The 18933-nt window shown below is 34.1% G+C and overlaps 1 protein-coding gene across 1 annotated transcript in view; it reads right to left on the minus strand.

Moving 5' to 3' along the window:
* Nucleotides 1–389: 389 nt before the first annotated feature.
* HOOK3 (hook microtubule tethering protein 3) overlaps nucleotides 390–18933 on the minus strand; it is a 116418-nt gene continuing 97874 nt past the window's right edge. The window contains exons 18-22 of the mRNA XM_025444110.3: nucleotides 16370–16452; nucleotides 14854–14954; nucleotides 13114–13218; nucleotides 12888–12959; nucleotides 390–9996 (exon numbers count right to left, since the gene is read on the minus strand). Coding sequence (XP_025299895.1) covers nucleotides 9856–9996; nucleotides 12888–12959; nucleotides 13114–13218; nucleotides 14854–14954; nucleotides 16370–16452 — 502 coding nt within the window. The 3' untranslated portion in view covers nucleotides 390–9855. The remainder of the gene's footprint in view (nucleotides 9997–12887; nucleotides 12960–13113; nucleotides 13219–14853; nucleotides 14955–16369; nucleotides 16453–18933) is intronic.

Genomic DNA, 18933 nt, shown 5'->3' on the forward strand with positions numbered 1-18933 from the left:
CTAAATAGGAAGCTCCAACAATAATGCTTTATATTGTTAAAGAATGCAACTTCTCTCCCATTGGTTCTTGCTGTACAGTCTGTACTGAGACTGACTGTGTTCCCATGGTAACTGTAAGAGGGAAGAAGCCATGTTTAGCTTTTATCCGTTAAGAACTTTGGATAATCAGCTTACAACTATTAAGTACCAGCCTAAATCAAAACAAAATCTATGATACGTACTGGGGAAAAAACCTCAAAGAATATACCTGATTTATAATAAATCAGTGGCATGATCTCTCAATTGATAGGACACCATAGCAAGTGCCAAAGGCAAGGGGATGAACATGATTAGACAATTATTAAATATGTGTTTGACACAGCTTAAGAGCAGTAAAAAAAAAAACTACATTGAATTTTTATACAAGTCTTTATTTACAACTTGTTTAACAACTGTACACTTTTTGCAGCCTTGAAAACATTTTTGTACTTGAATGGGAAAATATAGTTTGACCAAATCTTAACTTTATTCTTCATATACATATATTATATGCATACATATAAACATACACATATAATTAATACCATAACAAGTTGGCAGTCATAAAATTAAAATGAATAAGTGATATCAAAAGGAAATATAAGATTTCAAAAAAATTAAAAATCTGTCTTTTGGTGGTTATTGGACCTTATGTTTTTGTGATTTAGTGAAAATTTCTTACTGAGGCTAACAAGTCATTCACCTTGGAAAATCAGTTAAGAAAACCCACCAATCTGATATACAGTAAATGGTTGGTAAACTTGGTAAACACATGGAAAAATCCTTGGATGGTATTATGTACAATGTTGCTATTTCTGTATTGATTCCATTTGTGAAGTGAGAAATTTAGAGTCCTAAGGGGATTTCATTTTTGGATTACATTGACAAAGAATTAAAAGTCATTAAATTAAAAGTCATTAAATTATAAATTCAATAGTCAACCAGAAATAAGAATACAGCTAGTAATATCCTTTTTGTAAAAGCTAAGCTGCAAGGTGGGTAACTATGATGCCAAATAGGAAACTAACAACAATTCATAGAACAATCAATAATACTTAAGACATGAGTATAAGGCTTTAGAGCTGGGACTGTAATCAATACAACTCCAACTCTAATGTACTAAGGTGTTTTCCAGCTCATCTGAAAAGTGTAAAAAATACTTAAGGAAAAAAAAGCCTTTTTCTATCTTCAAATCTTTGACAGAATTTATTAATCAAAATAAGGCAAATTATTAAATTATTAGGTATGTTTGAATTTTACCATTTATTATACAACCAAAAATTGGGTGTATAAATGGTGGGGCAATTGTCAAAACATGAAAACTTGCAAAACAAGATAAACCCACAAATTATTCCTCTAAGTGCAAAGCATTCTGAATTATACATAACCTGTACACAGCAAAGTTAGTAACGGCAATGACATTTTAGTGCATCTAAATTTTAAATAACTAAGGTTATTAAAACACAAAAGGCTACTATTAAAACAATTTTGAAGGCCTTAAATCATTGATTGGCATTTGTGTACAGTCATTTCCTGTATTTATATTAAAATACTATTTATTTCAAGCATAATTAAAATTTCTCTTAACTAACATGAGTCTCTGTGGTACACACATTAAATTAGGCCAACAAGAAAAAAAAAACACACCAAAACCCTCAAATCACACCTTTTACCCAGCTGTACTGAACAATAAGAATTTCATAATTTGCTTGGAATTTGACACTACTGGGTTGAGTCTGTTGCCTGATTTAAAACATTTAAAAAGGGAGAGGAAAGCATCCTGACTTCCTAACGATAGTTTTAGTATTTAACTAAGCACCAAGCTGACTCAAGAGAATTATTAGTCTCTTTATTTTCATTTAAAAATTTAAAGATGCATCCATATACATCCTTTTCATTATGTTAAGAAGTAAATACTAAAAGGTTTCATTAAGTCACCAGAATAAAATGCTTGCCTCATACATGAAACTGAATGTGATTCATAATCCAAGTTATTAAGAGCAAGAAACTATGAAGAACCCTCCCAAAAAAGAAAACCCAAGAAATAATTTGGATCTTGATGTACCTTTAAGGGAGAGATAAACAAAAAAACTTTTCCACTTTCATTAGATCTATATATAATTAAAAAAACAGAAGAGAAGGATAAATGTTTAACAGTTTTTATTTGTAAATAAAGAATTCACTGGTTTCTGTTCTACCTGCAGATGAACTATGTATCATCAATTTGAAAAGACTACAAAAAAGGGGGAAAAAGCCTGAAGATACTGTTATGATTTATAAAATGATTTAATTATGTTACTTGAAAAGTAAAGTGCTGAGCATCTGTTTAAAAATATATTGAAAAGTAATTTCAAAGAATGGGGTTCTGATTATTCCAGTGACTTTAAAAAGGGCTGTATTAATTTTTATATGAAAAACCATTTTCTTTAACTATGGCAGTAGAATCTAAGAGTTTATAAGTTAATTGAATACTTTTATTTTGTCCCTATTTTCTCTTTGGGCATTGTAAAAAAAACATTTTCTGCAATGATGGAAATGTTCTGTATTTATGTGTCCAAAATGGTAACCACTGTCCATGTGTGGCACTTAGCACTGGACGTGTGGTTAGGTGACTGAAGAACCAAAGTTTGAATTTTATTAAATTTAAATCATCATATGCTAGTGGCTAATAAATCAGACAATGTAGGTATAGAATCTAGTCTTATCTAAATTAGCAAAAAGACACTGGATGATAAAGACACTTAGAAGGTAACTTATCCATCCACCAACTAATTAGTAGATATTCAAAACATTGTATTTTGCTTCTGTATGAGTATATTTCATTTTTAATTTTTTACTTTGGGGGGACAAAAGCAGCTCTTCCCTCAAAGGTCAGGGTCTAGACTTCTCTATTTCAGTGTTGCTTTCTTCTAGGTAACTTAAGCAAAGAGCATCAGTAGAACAGGAGGTAATGCAGAAGAAAATACTCCAGAAACTTTTCATACTACAAAAGCATTTCTCTCATGTAAAAGCACAAAAACAAAACTCTAAGAGAAAGTTCTTATGCGCAAACCTCCTCATTCTTTGGCGGTAATCATGTGTCAATGGTTACCTAACAAATATTTCAATTACTTTTGGACTATGATTCAAATATTAATATATTCAAGTTACAAATGGAAGAGTCCTGACTCTTGGAGACATATCTTAATAGAACAAGCTGAAAACTGCCATATTTGAACTTAAGAATAGCCAAGTTCATTAAGCTCATCTGTTATAGCAGAATGAAGAATATTTCTGGAGCATTCTGCCATCTGTACTGACTGCCTTTTCCCATCAGCTAACCCCCACCATTTCTTAGATTCTCTGACTTTAGAGCTCCTGGAACCTGGCTTGCTTTCTCCTGTCTTTGGGGCTAGGCAATAATGAAGAACTATGAAAGAAAGCGAAGGGCAACTGATATGTCTGTATTTTAGGAGACAGGCGAACCAAAGGTAAGAACCTCTGACTAACTAGAAGACTGTTTATTTTTTATTAATGCAACTCCAGAAAACAAAGTTTCAAGTGTATTGGCATTTGAGAGAACTTGGCTTCATGAGTATTGACTTGAAAAGAGTCTTATTAATGTGAAATATAAAATGTAATTGATGCCTAGTAGCCCCAAAGCAGCTTCAAATAGATCTCTAGACTTATATTTTCAGATCCCACTCTAAATATTTCAGGAAGAGTACAGAGCCCATTTCTCTGGGTAATCTGTTACACTTTTCTTAGTGAGTGCTCCAACATAAGGAAAAAAACCCTAGTGTAAAAGATACAAGTTGAAAATGCCACAGAAAAGTAGAAGAAAAATAATGATCTAATATTAGTAAAGTGCTGTGAGTCTTGTGGTAAAGTATAAATAATACATAAATGAATAGATGTAACAGTAAATAATATTAAGACACTCATCTCTAATAGTGACATATATAAACATACTATAGAATATATATACAGTAACCACTGCCCATAGGTTGACAAATACAGCAAGAATAAACATGAATCCCTTTTATTAATTTTGACAATATAACTGCTAAACTAATTATTTTCCTTTGTCAACTTAGAGATCTCTTAAGTGATAACACCTGTTCAGAAGTCTCCCACACACATTAAAGCCACACATGCTTTGGTAGTTTCCCTTTTCTCACTTTGAGATTACTCTTGTCATGATAGTTAATTCTTCCTTTAAGCTCTGAGTAGATATAATTCGGGATATTTGATAGTCCTATGGGCCTGAAAGTTTGAGGCCATGGACACTTCTGATGATTTCATCTTCAGACGCTAAAGATCTAATTCAGAGCCTAGGGGTAACATATCAGCTACATAAAAGACTCTCTTGAATATATATTTTAAAATCTCTACTCTTGCCTTCAGTTAAAACAAAATTTTGTGGGGGCTACTATGTCTAATTAGGGGGGAACATAACATTGAGCCTAAGGTTTATAAACTAGACAAAGCAGCAGATCTAGAGAAATCGGTAGTAATTTTCAGCCACCACAGATTTCTCATCTGATCAAACCATAGTATCCTTAATGGCTTCAAGTGATTATCTTAGATTTAGTAATGGGGAACAGTTTTAAAATGAAAATAGATGCTCCCCCCCCCCCACTGATAACCATATAGTTAATATTGTATCAAATGCCCACCAAAGGGAAGGACAATTAGAAAATAAATTTTGTCTACTCCTTTTTATTTAATGATCATGTAAGAAAGCCAGAAGATTTTATGTAAACTGTCACTTTAGGAACATTTGTTAAGACAGTGTTATTTTGAATTGCATTAGTACGTCTATCCACCTAGATACTTGTTTATCATCAGGCCATTTCTTATCCCAATAATCCATTCTAATTTCTAGGAATGGATTTGTCTTAAGAGCCTTCTGTTACTTTCTCAGATTTTTATGTTTACTTATAAATATGGCATACAAACCTATCTTACAGAATATTACTGGAAAATATTGGAAAATAGAAAAATAATGAAGAGAGACATCACATGATTTTTGATAAATAATTGTTAGAGAACATGTATAGACACCCTACAACTGTCAAAACTCATATACTTGCCATAATTAGGTTCAGGTCTCTAGTTTCTCAAATAAACTAATGTCCTTTTATCAATTTAAGTGCAATGTGAAGGATCCAAGTATAGTTCAAGATAACATTACATAAACTTCATAAGTTTTTAAAGTCATAGATAATTGTGAGTTGGATTGGATTGATAAAAGGCTATTTAACAACATAATCAATACATTCATTCTTCCCAAGAACATAATCAACGATTTAAAAGAGATGTATATCATCACATTTGTATTGTCCTTCATTTTGTAAAGAGGAAGCTAAAGTAATACTTCTGTGGTTTTTGGGGGGTGGGGAAAAGCAGAAATTAGCTGTGTCAGTGGCAAATTATTTTGCTTTTTGGGTTTCTGAAAAATGAACAGTTTTACTACAAAACTTTAGAATAAAATTATTGTGCTTAAATTGGACAATAGAACATTTTCAAATTTTTCATAAAAGGAACATACACCAATTATTATTTAAATATGCTTTACAGAAAGTAAAAAATTGGATGACAGATACACTGAGAATACCCTTCCTCATATAAAAACTTCATGATAAAAAATATTAGAATCATTATAGTTACAAAGAATAAGCTCTGAAACTGCTTTCTAAATGTAATGAAACTGGGTTGTACAACTACCAAAATAAACTGCTATTTTGACATTTGGGATTATAGAAAAAGAGATTATCATATTGAATGGAAACCCTCTTAACTTATAAAAAGGGAAAATAAAAAGCACACTAAAATAATTTTCAAAGACTCTGATACCCCATTTCTTTTGTTTAGTACACTCCTTCATCTACTGCAGGGTATCATACCAGCTTGCCTTTGAAGAAATATAATGCTACATCAGCTTGATAAGAGTCCCTTCATAATACAAGGTTAAGAAGTCAAAGTTTCCTTCCATAGTTTAACGAATAGACAACAAAAAGCATTTTGTCTTAATGTTATTCTACAGTTAGCAAAAAGCAAGAAACCAAGCATTTTTCTCTCATTTTAGGATCATGGTTGTTCTTATCCATGGGGCTGTAAAACTAGCTAGGTTTACATTGGCTGTGGGTTGTGGATGCTTTTTCAGATAATCTCACATGTTCCCACTGGGGATAATTGTAACATTCCAAAATCTAAGGTCTAGACAATTGGAAATTAAATGTAGAAAGTTAAGATAATTTTAAAAATTTAGATTTTTGTTTCAAAATACTTCTTATATTGGGATAGAGATTTTCATATTTTTAACATGGTGTTATCTGGGCAGCCCGGGTGGCTCAGCGGTTTAGTGCCGCCTCCAGTCCAGGGTGTGATCCTGGAGACCTGGGATCGAGTCCATGTCAGGCTCCCTGCATGGAGCCTGCTTCTCCCTCTGCCTGTCTCTGTCTCTCTCTGTCTCTATGAATAAATAAATAAAATTAAAAAAAAATGAAATTTAACATGGTGTTATCTTGAAAAGATGAATGCTTGTCTGGGAGCAAGGGACACTCAAAAATATTTCTTATCATTAGCTAACAAAAACAAAGCTGCTACTGAAAAGGAGATCTGAATAAAGTAGCCAATAAAATCACCTTTTCTTCAGCCTAACTCATCTTTCACTGAACAATCACTTATTGCGGATCTACTTGCACAGTGTGGATTCTCATGCCTGTGCAGGGACTAATGAGATATAAAGACCAAGGTTTATGACTGCATAACATCTAGCTTAATTTTGTACACTGAGCTTTTATCATATAAACAAAAACAGTAAAACTTCAACAAAATTATCCTATTATTATCTAATCATCTCATATCTCATCAAGCCAACTTTACCAGGCTAGGGCTATCAAACAGAAATAATTCAATCTTAATCAATTTTGGAACATTGGTCCTTTATTTAGCGACTTTTGTCAGTTATTATCAAATAATTAGACAAATGATAAAATGACTGAGTTTTTGAAACTCTTTTAAGAAATGTACAGTTGTATTATTCTCTTTTCCTATGTGGTGAACTATGATATTTGTTGGATTTTTTCCAATTACAAACTTTCTAAGTACACACTGCAGAACATAAATGTTATTCTTTAATATTCTTTAGTTATTTACTTTGTATTCTTTTACCCTGGTTAGAAGGAAAACAGAAAATAAGCTTTTTGTAAGAATTCAACACTGCAGGGATGGATCATTCCAACCTAATGCAGTAACACTGTACTTACTCCACTGCTGAGGCCAGGGCTAGCTCCACTGTATGAAGCTACTGTATACGAGGAATTTGTAAAAATATAGCACAGTATAGCTCACATCTAGATAAAGCACGCTAAGACTTTCACAAACCTCCTGAGAAATTATTAACCATTACTGGAGAAATAGTGATTTATAAATCCTGTCCAAAGCTGGGCAAGAGGAACAGGGCTGTTACTGCTACAGATAAGTTTTATTCCTGCTTTTTAAAAAAAATATCAGAATGTTTGGAAATAGAATTTCTTCTATCTAATCAAAGTAACATACTAAACTATACAGGTAAAGGGAAATGAAAGTTGTGAATGTAAACACCAAAATAACAGCATGCCAAAGATGCCAAAGCAAAATAAGAAATAAACTTGCTTCTAAAAGCCTGGCACCTTTTCCTCCCTCCCATTCAGAGAAATATATCTGAGTGGGTGGGTGGATAGGTAGGTACGTAGGTAGGAGACCAGGACTGGGACAGTAAATATAGAACTAAAATGAAAACTTCTCATCTCATAGGATACAATCCATTTAATGAATAGCTCATAGACTCTTTTATTTTCATCTATCTTATTCTGCACATAGTATAATTTCCAAATAATATTAATGTTACCAAGGTTAGTGTTAATGTCCTGTTTTAAAACAGTTAAATCCTTATGGTATTTGTGAAATAAGGGGACATGGGTAGAACCCTCTTAACTGGTTTTTAATCTTTTATTGTTAAAATTATGTTGATGAGGTCTGCTTAGCCTCCTGAAACCCCACAATGCATTCTATTCATGTGGTTCTCTCCACTATTACTAATTCTTCCTGCTTTACAGTCTTATCAGGCAGAAGCATTCACACTGCACTCAGACTTCTGTATTTAATGTAAAAAATTAGCACGAATATGGAATCATTTCTGTGTACACTCTAATACTTTTCTTCAAGTACAGTTTCTGAGGACAAATGAAAACACTACTAACTTATAGGTCAATTTACTTAAAAAAATCAGTAAAGAATTTGAAGTCAGACACCTGAATATGGTTTCTGAAAATTCTTAATTACATGTAGCTTGATTTAGTGTTATTCATTTGTATGTAATATACAGGACTAAATGAAACCTGAACTTCCAAATAGCAAGTACATGAAATAAAATCTTTTAGGTGACCTATCTAAAACCAGAACCAACCAACCAACCAATCTAATTTCAATAATTTTTTGCTTTAAAAAAAAAATTGGCCATGATGCAAGAAAAAGGCTGGAGGGGAACTTAAATATAATTTGGGACCAAATTCTTAAGCCAATATGGAAAGTCAGGCAGAGGCATTTCATTTTCAAATGGATGATATTTCACATTTACATAGCACCTTATACAAAGTGCTTTATAATCATTATTACTTGACAGCCATTCATCAACGTAAATGAACATGGTTTACAATCTGTCAACAAATCTCAGAACTTCAAGGCAACCAACTACCCAAGAGAATCTATTCAGTAGCAAATTCTTGGACTAGTACATAGAATAAGAAAAAATGTTAAGAGACTGTCATAACATCACATACAAGAAGTCACTTATTGATCTTAATGACATATTAGGATGTCAGGTTTAGGAATTACTGAGAAATAGAAGGATTTATATTAAAGAATAAGTAAAATGAGATGCAAGTCAACAGGAAATTGTCCAAAAGGTAAGGCTACCTATTACTTCTAAGTATATGGAAAATAAATCTTTTAGATGTGGAGGGCTATTGAAACTGTGTTAGCCACATTGCTATAATTTGATCTTCAGTTACTAGGATATTCCAAAACAAGAAAAAAATTAATGCACTGCCTGATTTTTTTTCTTCCGTAATTTCCCCCCAAATAACTTAACCAATGCATTTATCTTCTGTCAGCAAACAAGATAGCAAGAAATAATGAAATTTTATGTATGTTTTAAAAATAGTTTCCAAATCTTCGGACAAATTTAATTTCCTATAAAACAATGTGGAAAACTCATTTTTTCCCCTCTAAATAAATCTATCAGGTGCCTTAGGTAACATCTGATTAGCACCTCTGCCAATGTATTTATGTCTTTGCAAAAAGTGCACTTGCCAATCATTTTATATAGTAAATATGCAAGTTATTTGAAGTGCATTTGGAAAACAATTGAAAACACAGATTAATACATCATAAAAAGATTAATTCCCTTTAAACAAAGACATTCTTATAAAGCATGGTAACACAGAGGCACAATAAAGAATATAAATTGTATATCAATTATTGGCAGAAAATCTAATTCATTACAAAGCCTACATCATTGGGGAAAGGACATTTTCATACAAAGAAAAGTACTACACTATTATACAACACTTTTAATTGGGCATTTAAAAATTTTTGGCACATTAAAAGGAACTGAAAGGACTACAAAATAAAGAACCAAGAAACTAAAATATAGATAGAGGAGAGAGAAAGTCCTCAAATGAGAAACAACTAAATACCAACATAAAAGAGACAAAAAATAAGCTGGCTGAATTTCCTGAAATGTTGTCATATGTAACAGAAGTATGTTTTGAATGCAGGGTGTTTTTTAATTCTGATGGCAAGACTTGTCTACCTTGCTGTGGCTGGTTGAACATGGCCCGGATAAGATCTTCTTGTGCTGGTTGCTTGCCTTTGCCTAGCCAGAAATGACTGCCCTGAACCTGTACTAGCAAGTCTATCTTCAGCCGCCTTTTCATGCAGGGTCATTCCCTATATAACATAGGAAAAAAAAGTAATCAATGAAAAAAAGTGGAACATACTCTCACAAAAGAAAATTTCATCATGCAGAATTTGTCACATTGCATTATAAGGCACAATTAGGAATGTTAATTCTGTTCATTATAGATTAAAATCTTATAGAGACATATTAGTTCCAAAATTAGGTACAAATCTTCTCTTGGAAAAATTAAGGCTTAATTTTCTGAATTTACAATAACCAAAACACCAGATAATAGAGACAGAATTTTAGAATACGTTACCCATATTCAATCATTGTATTTCCTTTTCAAATCAAATGTAAAAAGTGATTTTCGAAGGACAAAAAGTGCAATCAATTGGTAGCAGCTGATTCACAGGAGGTTGTGGAAATTATATGGCTTATTTTGAGTGGAAAACACAAATGCACATGTCGTTTCTTGAGGAGGAAAGCCACACTAGGTATAATACATACCACCAAGGTGTTTTTCTTCACTCCAGGCGGGCTTGTATTCTCAAGCAAATTAAGAAAAGTTCCTGACAGTCCACAACAGAAGGCCCAACCGAGAGCCAGGGGTCTTTCTTGAAGCCTGGAGTAGGATGGCCTACTAGCTCAGAAAGGACAGGATAGACAATTGCTGGACCCAGAGCACCTTAACAGGAGGGAGGAGAGCTCTGGGAGTGCGCCTTTTAACCTGTTGTTCTGTGAGGAGATCAGGGAAAAAGTGGTCTAGATACTTATTTAATAAGCAGTAAGGAACCCTGACCAGGGAAATATTAAGAACTGCGTGTGAGGGGGATCCCTGGGTGGCTCAGCGGTTTAGCACCTGCCTTTGGCCCAGGGTGCGATCCTGGAGTCCCCGGATCGAGTCCCACGTCAGGCTCCTGGCATGGAGCCTGCTTCTCCCTCCTCCTGTGTCTCTGCCTCTCTCTCTCTCTCTCTCTCTCTGTCTACCATAAATAAATAAATCTTAAAAAAAAAAAAAAGAACTGCATGTGACTATTCTTACTAGTGATTGGCTACAAGTAAACTGATGGGAGGAAGTGGGCACTGCAACAAGGAAGAAAGGAAGAAATAAGCAGCTGAGATCCAAAAGGAGAGCAGGTGCATAAGCCAAGTTATGTGAAAAGTCCCAGGGCTTTCCTAAAGTGAACTGGACAGATCGGCACAGAGGACAGAAGACCAAACATTCATCTTCCTAGCACTTGTTAGTTAGCATCTAGGGAAAACATTGGTCATGGGCTCTCTGTCTTTAACAGAATTTTGGTCTATTGCATACACCCAAATTCACATTTCTCCATTTTCCCAATGGGAAAATCCAGAACATGTTTTTTTTTTTTTTTTTTTCCCCAGAACATGTTTTTTTACTCAATTTGAAATCAAAGCATTTAAGAATTTGAAGAAAACTGACAAATAGCTACTGGTAGTCTTTAATTTATTAATTTGGCTACATATATTGCCGATTATATTTTATATTAAATATACTAACTTTTTTTCACTTTCACATTCTAACCAACTTATTCCAATTCTTCACATACCTTTAAGACTGCAGGAGCCATGACTAGGCCACTCTGAGATACTTAATGCCTTTTCCCGGTGCTTGTCGTTTCCCTTCCATTCAATAGTTTGGGATGCAGAACTTTCTGAATGTACGTATGAAGCTGTTACTGGCTAATTTTACTAGAACATAACTTGTGTGAGTCTACTAGGAGTTATTTCTTCACTCTCTATAGACCTGCTATTCTTTATTATGTCACAGAATAAATAAATTCAATTCTGTAAGCATAATATGTGAAGTCATACAAATCAATCAAAACTATGAAATGACTAATAAGGATTGAGGGGTAGAGTTCCAAGATCACTAACACTAACCCTTCAAGAGGTTAAGAGAATAGGTGGAGTCAGAACTAGTACTTAGAGAACTTCCTTAAATAGTTTTCCCCTATTTTTTAATTTTCAAGAAATCTATATTTGTTAACAATAATAGTATTCTAAACTCAATTTGATTTCCTTTGTTTTTTTAAATTGTGATAAAATATGAAATATGTTGTTTTAACCAAGGCAAATATAAATGTGGACATATCATGAAATTACAGGAATTTCTGACAAAGGTCAAATCCCATCATTGGAGACCTGGGACATCACCCTTTAAGACACAGTATCAGTTACAACTGTAAAAAGGAAACAATGGCAACATAACTGTAGGGTTGGGGATGGGGAGAAGGGGATGATGGAAAAAGTCTGGTTCAATTTCCTGTCTTAGGCAACAAACATTTTGCCAAGGCAGAAGTGGTCTTGCTGGAAGAAAAACAATGAAGAAAAAAAGACAGGTCTAGGACAAAACTAAAAGTACATACAGCAGCACTCTTCAAAATTCACAGCTATTCATATCCAGAAAATCTTACTGAAGCCCAGGAAGTTAACAAGCATTTATTTTCCCCTGCAATATTTTTAACACTTTTTTGTGTTAGAAAATTCAATTTCAAAACCTCCAGTTGTTCAGGGTTTAAAACTATGAACATTTTCCAAACCATCCTCATTGTAAGTACCACTCCTGCAAAGGCAATGGAGTAATCTCACACAATAAACACTTACTGCAACTATGTTCTGGTATTATTAAAGTCCCCTTCTCCTAGAATAAAATGGTTTTGAGGCCCAGAAATCACACTGTCATTTATCTATCCTCTAGGGATAATGATGTGTTCAATTCTTCCTAACCCTGATTATGATGGTTCTTATTTCTGCTCTTCAATCCTATGATAAGTATTAGGTTTGGTTAGTGTGTGTTAGGATAGCAATTACTTTCAGATTCATTTGGTAGAACTACTTCTACAACACAGATAGTATGATAAATATTACATATTCATTGAACTTTGCAGAGAATTTTGAAGTATTATTTTCTTACCATATTGTACCAGGCACTAACAATATATTTCTCCTCCATTTCTCTTTGAGTCTTTGTTTTCTCATATTCTCTCTAAAAAAAAAACAAGCACATGTAAACATGTAAAGATGAAAATTCAATAATAAAATAAATTATCTAAATTCATGGACACAGTTGTATATAGCAAGGGTCCTAGAAAATAAAGAACCAAAAACCAAATATCTTATTGTATAGTATAGCAAACTACCTCTAAAGAATGGAACAGTCGGTCCCGTTCCTGGAGCTGATTTTTAAGAGCTTGTATTTCTGGTGCTGCTCCTTGATTCTGCTTAGGGTCTAAAGTCCGGATAACCTGCAAAAAGGAACAAAGAAAAAATTTTAAACTTTCAATTTAAAGGCTATAACATTTAAGGAAGCAGTTACTTAAAAAAACTTGGGATCCCTGGGTGGCTCAGCGGTTTAGTGCCTGCCTTCGGCTTAGGGCATGATCCTGGAGTCCCTGGATTGGGTCCCACGTCGGGCTCCCTGCGTGGAGCCTGCTTCTCCCTCTGCCAGTCTCTCTCTCTCTCTCTCTCTCTCTCTCTCTGTGTCTCTCATGAATGAATAAAAATTAACCCAAACTTAAAGGTAAACCTTGTAAGAATCATAAAGCTATCTTGCAAGGATACTTTAAGATCTGAATGTATGAAATAATATTCAATTGTTAAAACTTTCATTTATATAAAACTTCCAGCTATGTAAGAATCAATTATGGCAAGCAATTCTGGCTTAAAATTAACAAATAATACTACAGTAGACATTACTGACAGGTGTCTTCCCCTTCCCTTTCCTTCCCTCTGATGTGGCTCAGCTACCATCTGCCTTTGACCAGCCCTCTACTCTAGGAGAGCAGGTCCTGATGGTTAAAAAGCCCATCACTGTGACCCCATCACCTCTGCCAGTGGGTTGGTTTAGGCATGGGCATGTGATGCAATTCTAGCTGACCAACTAGCAGTCTACTGGGAAGCGTCATTTTGCTTTTTGAACCAATACTTTTACTATTAAAACTGATCAAAGCTATAGAAAACTGAAAGAGGGGAAGAAAAAACCCACTTCCTTTAATCCCAATTTACCATTTGCTGCACTGCCACATCTTCTCTCCAGACACACACACACACACACACACACACACACAAACACACACACACACGCTTGTCTGGGAGCCTACTGTAAAGTAATCTGTGTATCTCGTGACATGTAACCCCCAAATACTTCAACATGCATCTCCTTAGACTAAGGACATTCTCTTACACAATCATGATACCAGTATCATCTGTAAGAATATGAACAATTCTGTAAGTCATCACTATTCAGTCCAAATATACATTTCCACAGGTGTCTCCAAAATGTTTTTGATAAATCACTCCTCCTTTTACCCACAATTCAGGATCCAAAGATTAAGGTTACATTTGGCACTTTGATCCCTTTGGGATCTTTTAAATTAGAAGAGCTTCTTGTGCTCCCCCCATACTCCAATGGCTTTTTTTGTTTTTCATAACACTGACTTTTATCCCCAATTCTGGATTTAATTGATTATTTCCTGAAGGTATTATTCAACTTGTTCCAATAATCTCATTTTCTCTGGAAACTGAAAGTTAGGTCTAAAAGATGGCTTAGGTTCAGGTTACATATTATTGATAATGACACTACATCTGCTTGTTATCCTATCATTTGTGTAGCTAATTTTGATTATTACCCTAAAGAGGGGACTGCCACTTATTTTCTACATAAAGGACCATTTTCCTCTTTGTAATTAGTAACTACAGTATGGGGTGATCTATTTGGATCATTGTTTCATCCTCAGCATTTTTTTTTTTTTTTGTCAAAAGATTTTTTGTTCTTTTCCTGATAGCTCTTGATATAAGAAGTCACTGTACTTGTCCTAAATTGGATGACCAGTGAAACAGGATCGGAAAGTGGAGTGAGAAGCCTAGAAACTCATACTTACACTTTTGGCTTTCTCTAAGTACTTTTTATATCGTTCCTCCATTTGCTTCATTTCCTCTTCTTTCTTTCGTAAAGCTTCTTGTAATTCTTCAATTTTTAAGGCTACAGATGAGTGAAAAAAAAATTTTTTTTAGATTGTAACAACCTGAAAAATGTTTCAAAATGATAAAATGATTAGTTAACAGCACTGAAAGTGTTTGGTCTACTCCTATATATAATTATATTTTAAAAACCTGTAATTTTTTGTTTTTATAGAAAGTTTTTCTAATAAAAACTTCAGCCTGGAAATGCATAAATTAAAGAGTATCCATCAGTAGATGAGTGGATAAACAAAATGTGGTCAATATATATAATCAAATTATTATTCAGCTCAATTCTGATACATGCAACAACATGGAGATAATAAAAGTGAAAAAGAAAGATGTTCTGCTAGGTGAAGTAAGCCAGACTTGAAAGGAAAATGTATTAATCCACTTAGATGAGTTACTTAGAACAGTTCTCAGAGAAGGAAAATAGAACAGTAGCTCCCAGGGGCTGGGAGGATAGGGAACAATGGGAGGTTATTGTTTAACAGAAACAAAGTTTCAGCTTGCGATGTCGAAAAAGTTCTGGGAATGGATAGTGTTTGTACAACAATGGGAATATACTAAATGTCAATGAACTATATACTTAAAAATGGTTAAAATAGTTATTTTTAAAAAAGATTTTATGTGTTAGAGAGCGCACACATACGAGCGAGGGTGGGGGGTAAGGGAGAAGACTAGGGAGAAACAGACTCCCCACTGAACATGGAGCTCGTCTTGGGGAATTGATCCCGGGACCTTGGAATCATGACCAGAGAGCTGAAGTCAGACACTCAATGGACTGAGCCACCCAGGCAACCTTAAAATGGTCATATTTATGTGATGTATATTTCACCACACTTAAAAAAAAAGGGGGGGGGAGGAAGATCTTCGTTGTGCTCTACATAAAAGCTTTAATAAAGTCAGGCTACTTACATGTATAAATATCAAAAGCAGTAAAAGTTTGGTTGACTTAAACATACTATGAAAACAGCTAATTTCATAAAATATTCATTAGCATCCACAGCTAAGGAAAAACTCAGAACTATAATTAGAAATACTGGAAAGATGATTATACACTCTTTCTGTAAATAAGATAAATTCTTTAATTGCTAGAATATGTAATAGAACCTATTTCTGAAAGAAACAACTTTATATAAACTCATCACTAGGCATCTGGGTGGCTTGATCTGTTGAGCATCCAACTCTTGGTTTCAGCTCAGGTCATGATCTCAGGGTCATGAGATTGAGCCCAGTGTTGCATAAGCTTAGAATTCTCTCTCTTCCTCTGCCTGGGCCCCTCCCTCCTGCATGCACACATACTCTCTCTCTTTTAAAATCTTAAAAACAAAACAAACAAACAAACAAAAAACACACACAAAATAACTGTGATAATTAGTAACATAATATGTCAACTTCAATTAAAAATAACTATGCTAATTAGGAAAAACTCACAGCTGTTATTAAATCGTGGTTCAAGATCTTCAATAATGGCTCTCTTCTTCTGCAATTCATTATTGGCTTCATGAAGCTTCTCCCTGTAACAAAATATGTAACACATTGTCATCTACTACTGCTTTTTTCCCCCCACTTGAAATGAAAAGATCTATGTTCTTTATTCTGGGATACAGTTGCATAGCATGCAGCTGCTATGAACAAAAAAGGGATAAAAAGTCTAATCTGACATGAATTTCATATATATTTTAAAAATAGAATAGAATGAAGACTCCTGGGGGGTTGCTGGAAGTATTCTGTATGTTGATCTGTTGATTCTATAGGTTGATACCTATTTATGTAGAAAAACATCCAACAAACTTAGAACTTAGCGTTTGTATACTTTATCTAAGTTATATATCCTAATACAAGAGTAAAAAATGCACAGAAAATATGTTTCTTCCTGTTAGTTACTATATGTGCAATTCTCTCTATGGTATTTAGTTTGACACTTTGTAATATAAGAGGAAAAAAGGCTGCATAAATCAGAAGAAAATACAGAAAAAAAAACCTGAAGAAAACAGATCACTTTTTATTTTTTAAAGATTTTATTTATCTTTCATGAGAGAGAGAGAGAGAGAGAGAGAGAGAGGCAGAGACTTGATCCTGGGACTGGGATCCTGGGACTCTGGGATCATGCCCAGGGCTGAAGGCAGGTGCTAAACCGCTGAGCCACCCAGGGATCCCCCAGATCACTTTTTAAAGTCTATTTCTGGTCTTTTTAATGCATAATACTTTAATAAACCTATTTCTTTTTCAACAAATTTTTTATTGGTGGATAGTACTCTATTTTTATTTTTAGAAAATGTTTGCAATAAGATTTTCACATTATAAAACCTTTATAAAGTTTTTAATCAATTTTTATAATATCCTATTCCTAGAAAAAAAATGAAGATTTAATAAGCCTATTTCTTTTTCAACAAATTTGTTGAGAGTGTGATGTATCTAGATATAAAATCAGTATATACAGGGACGCCTAGGTGGCTTAGTGGTTGAGCATCTGCCTTTGGCACAGGGTGTGATCCCAGGATAGAGTCCCACATCGAGCTCCCTGCATGAAGCCTGCTTCTCCCTCTGCCTATGTCTCTGCCTCTTTCTCTCTGCATCTGTCATTTGAATAAATAAAATCTTAAAAAAAAATCAGTATATACAGTAGTTAAGAGAATAAGAAAATTTAAGCCCAGTAAAGAAATAGGGTATGAAACAGAAATTATTCCAGAACCTTAGGGAACCCAAACTCAGAATTTTAATCTTTCTCATGACTTTTGTGATGAGCCTGTGTGTATTCCTAACCAATATATTGGTGCATTTTACCAAATTTTGCTTTTTATATCATACTATATGTATTGTTCTATGACTTCCATTTTCTACTTAACACCATGCTCTTAAGATTCACTTATATTGATGTGTTAGCCCCAAGTTACATATTTTTTACTGCACTGTAGTGTTCTGTTGTTTGAACATACCTCATTCTAGCTACTATTTTACAAACCGGTGGTATTTGTATTGCTTCTACCTTTTTATGATTGCAAACAACATTTTTTCACACTTACTACATGTCTCCTGACACACACCTAGAAATGGTAACAGCACTTCTAGGAAGCTAGAGTATATGTAGGGAGTGGAACTGATAGGTCACAGAATATGTGCATGTTCAGTTTGCTAACTGATGTATACTCAGTGGAATGGATTAGAATGACCTCTGCTGACCATCTTTGGCAATATTTAGTATGTCTGATTTTCAAATTTTACATTTTGTGTGTGTAAAATAGTCTTCACTGTAGTTTTTAATTTGCATGAGAATGATCACCTTTTGAAATGTCTATGGACCTTCTTGTGGATTGAATTTTATCTCCCCCAAAAGATATGGTGAAATCCTAACCTCTTATACCTAGGAATGTGACATCATTTGAAAACAGTGTCTTTGCAGATATAATTAGTTAAGATGAGATCATGCTGGATCAGGGTGGGCCTTACGTCCAATGACTAGTGTCTTTAAAAAAAAGGCCATGTGAAGATAAAAAGTAGAGAGAAAAATGCCATGTGAAGATGGGGTGTTAGGGATTGGAGTGTTATTTATTAATCAGGGAACACTGAGGATTGCTAGCAGCCAACCTGAAGATGGGCATGGAACATATTCTCCCTTAGACCCTCCAGAAGGAACCAATTCTGCTGACTTCCTTGATTATAAACTTAAAGCCTCAAGGACTGGTAGAGGATAAATTTCTGCTTTGTTTAGCCACCCAGTTTTTGTAATTTGTTATGGTAGCCACAGGAGACTAACAGGCCTCATCATCACTTCTTTTTGATGAAGATATTTACCATGTAAATGAACACAGAATAATGGTCAGTTTTATGAAACAACAGGCATTCCATTTTTTTTTTTTTTTGCATTACAGAAATAGGAAAGAAAAAAGGACAGAATTCAGTACTGAATCCTGACTCTAGGTAACCTCACAATGGTTAGAAGGTAACATTTCTCTTCTACTAGTACATAAAGAATCTGCACATTATTAGATTTGCCA

Source organism: Canis lupus, chromosome 16 (assembly GCF_003254725.2).
Source record: "Canis lupus dingo isolate Sandy chromosome 16, ASM325472v2, whole genome shotgun sequence".
Taxonomy (NCBI): domain Eukaryota; kingdom Metazoa; phylum Chordata; class Mammalia; order Carnivora; family Canidae; genus Canis; species Canis lupus.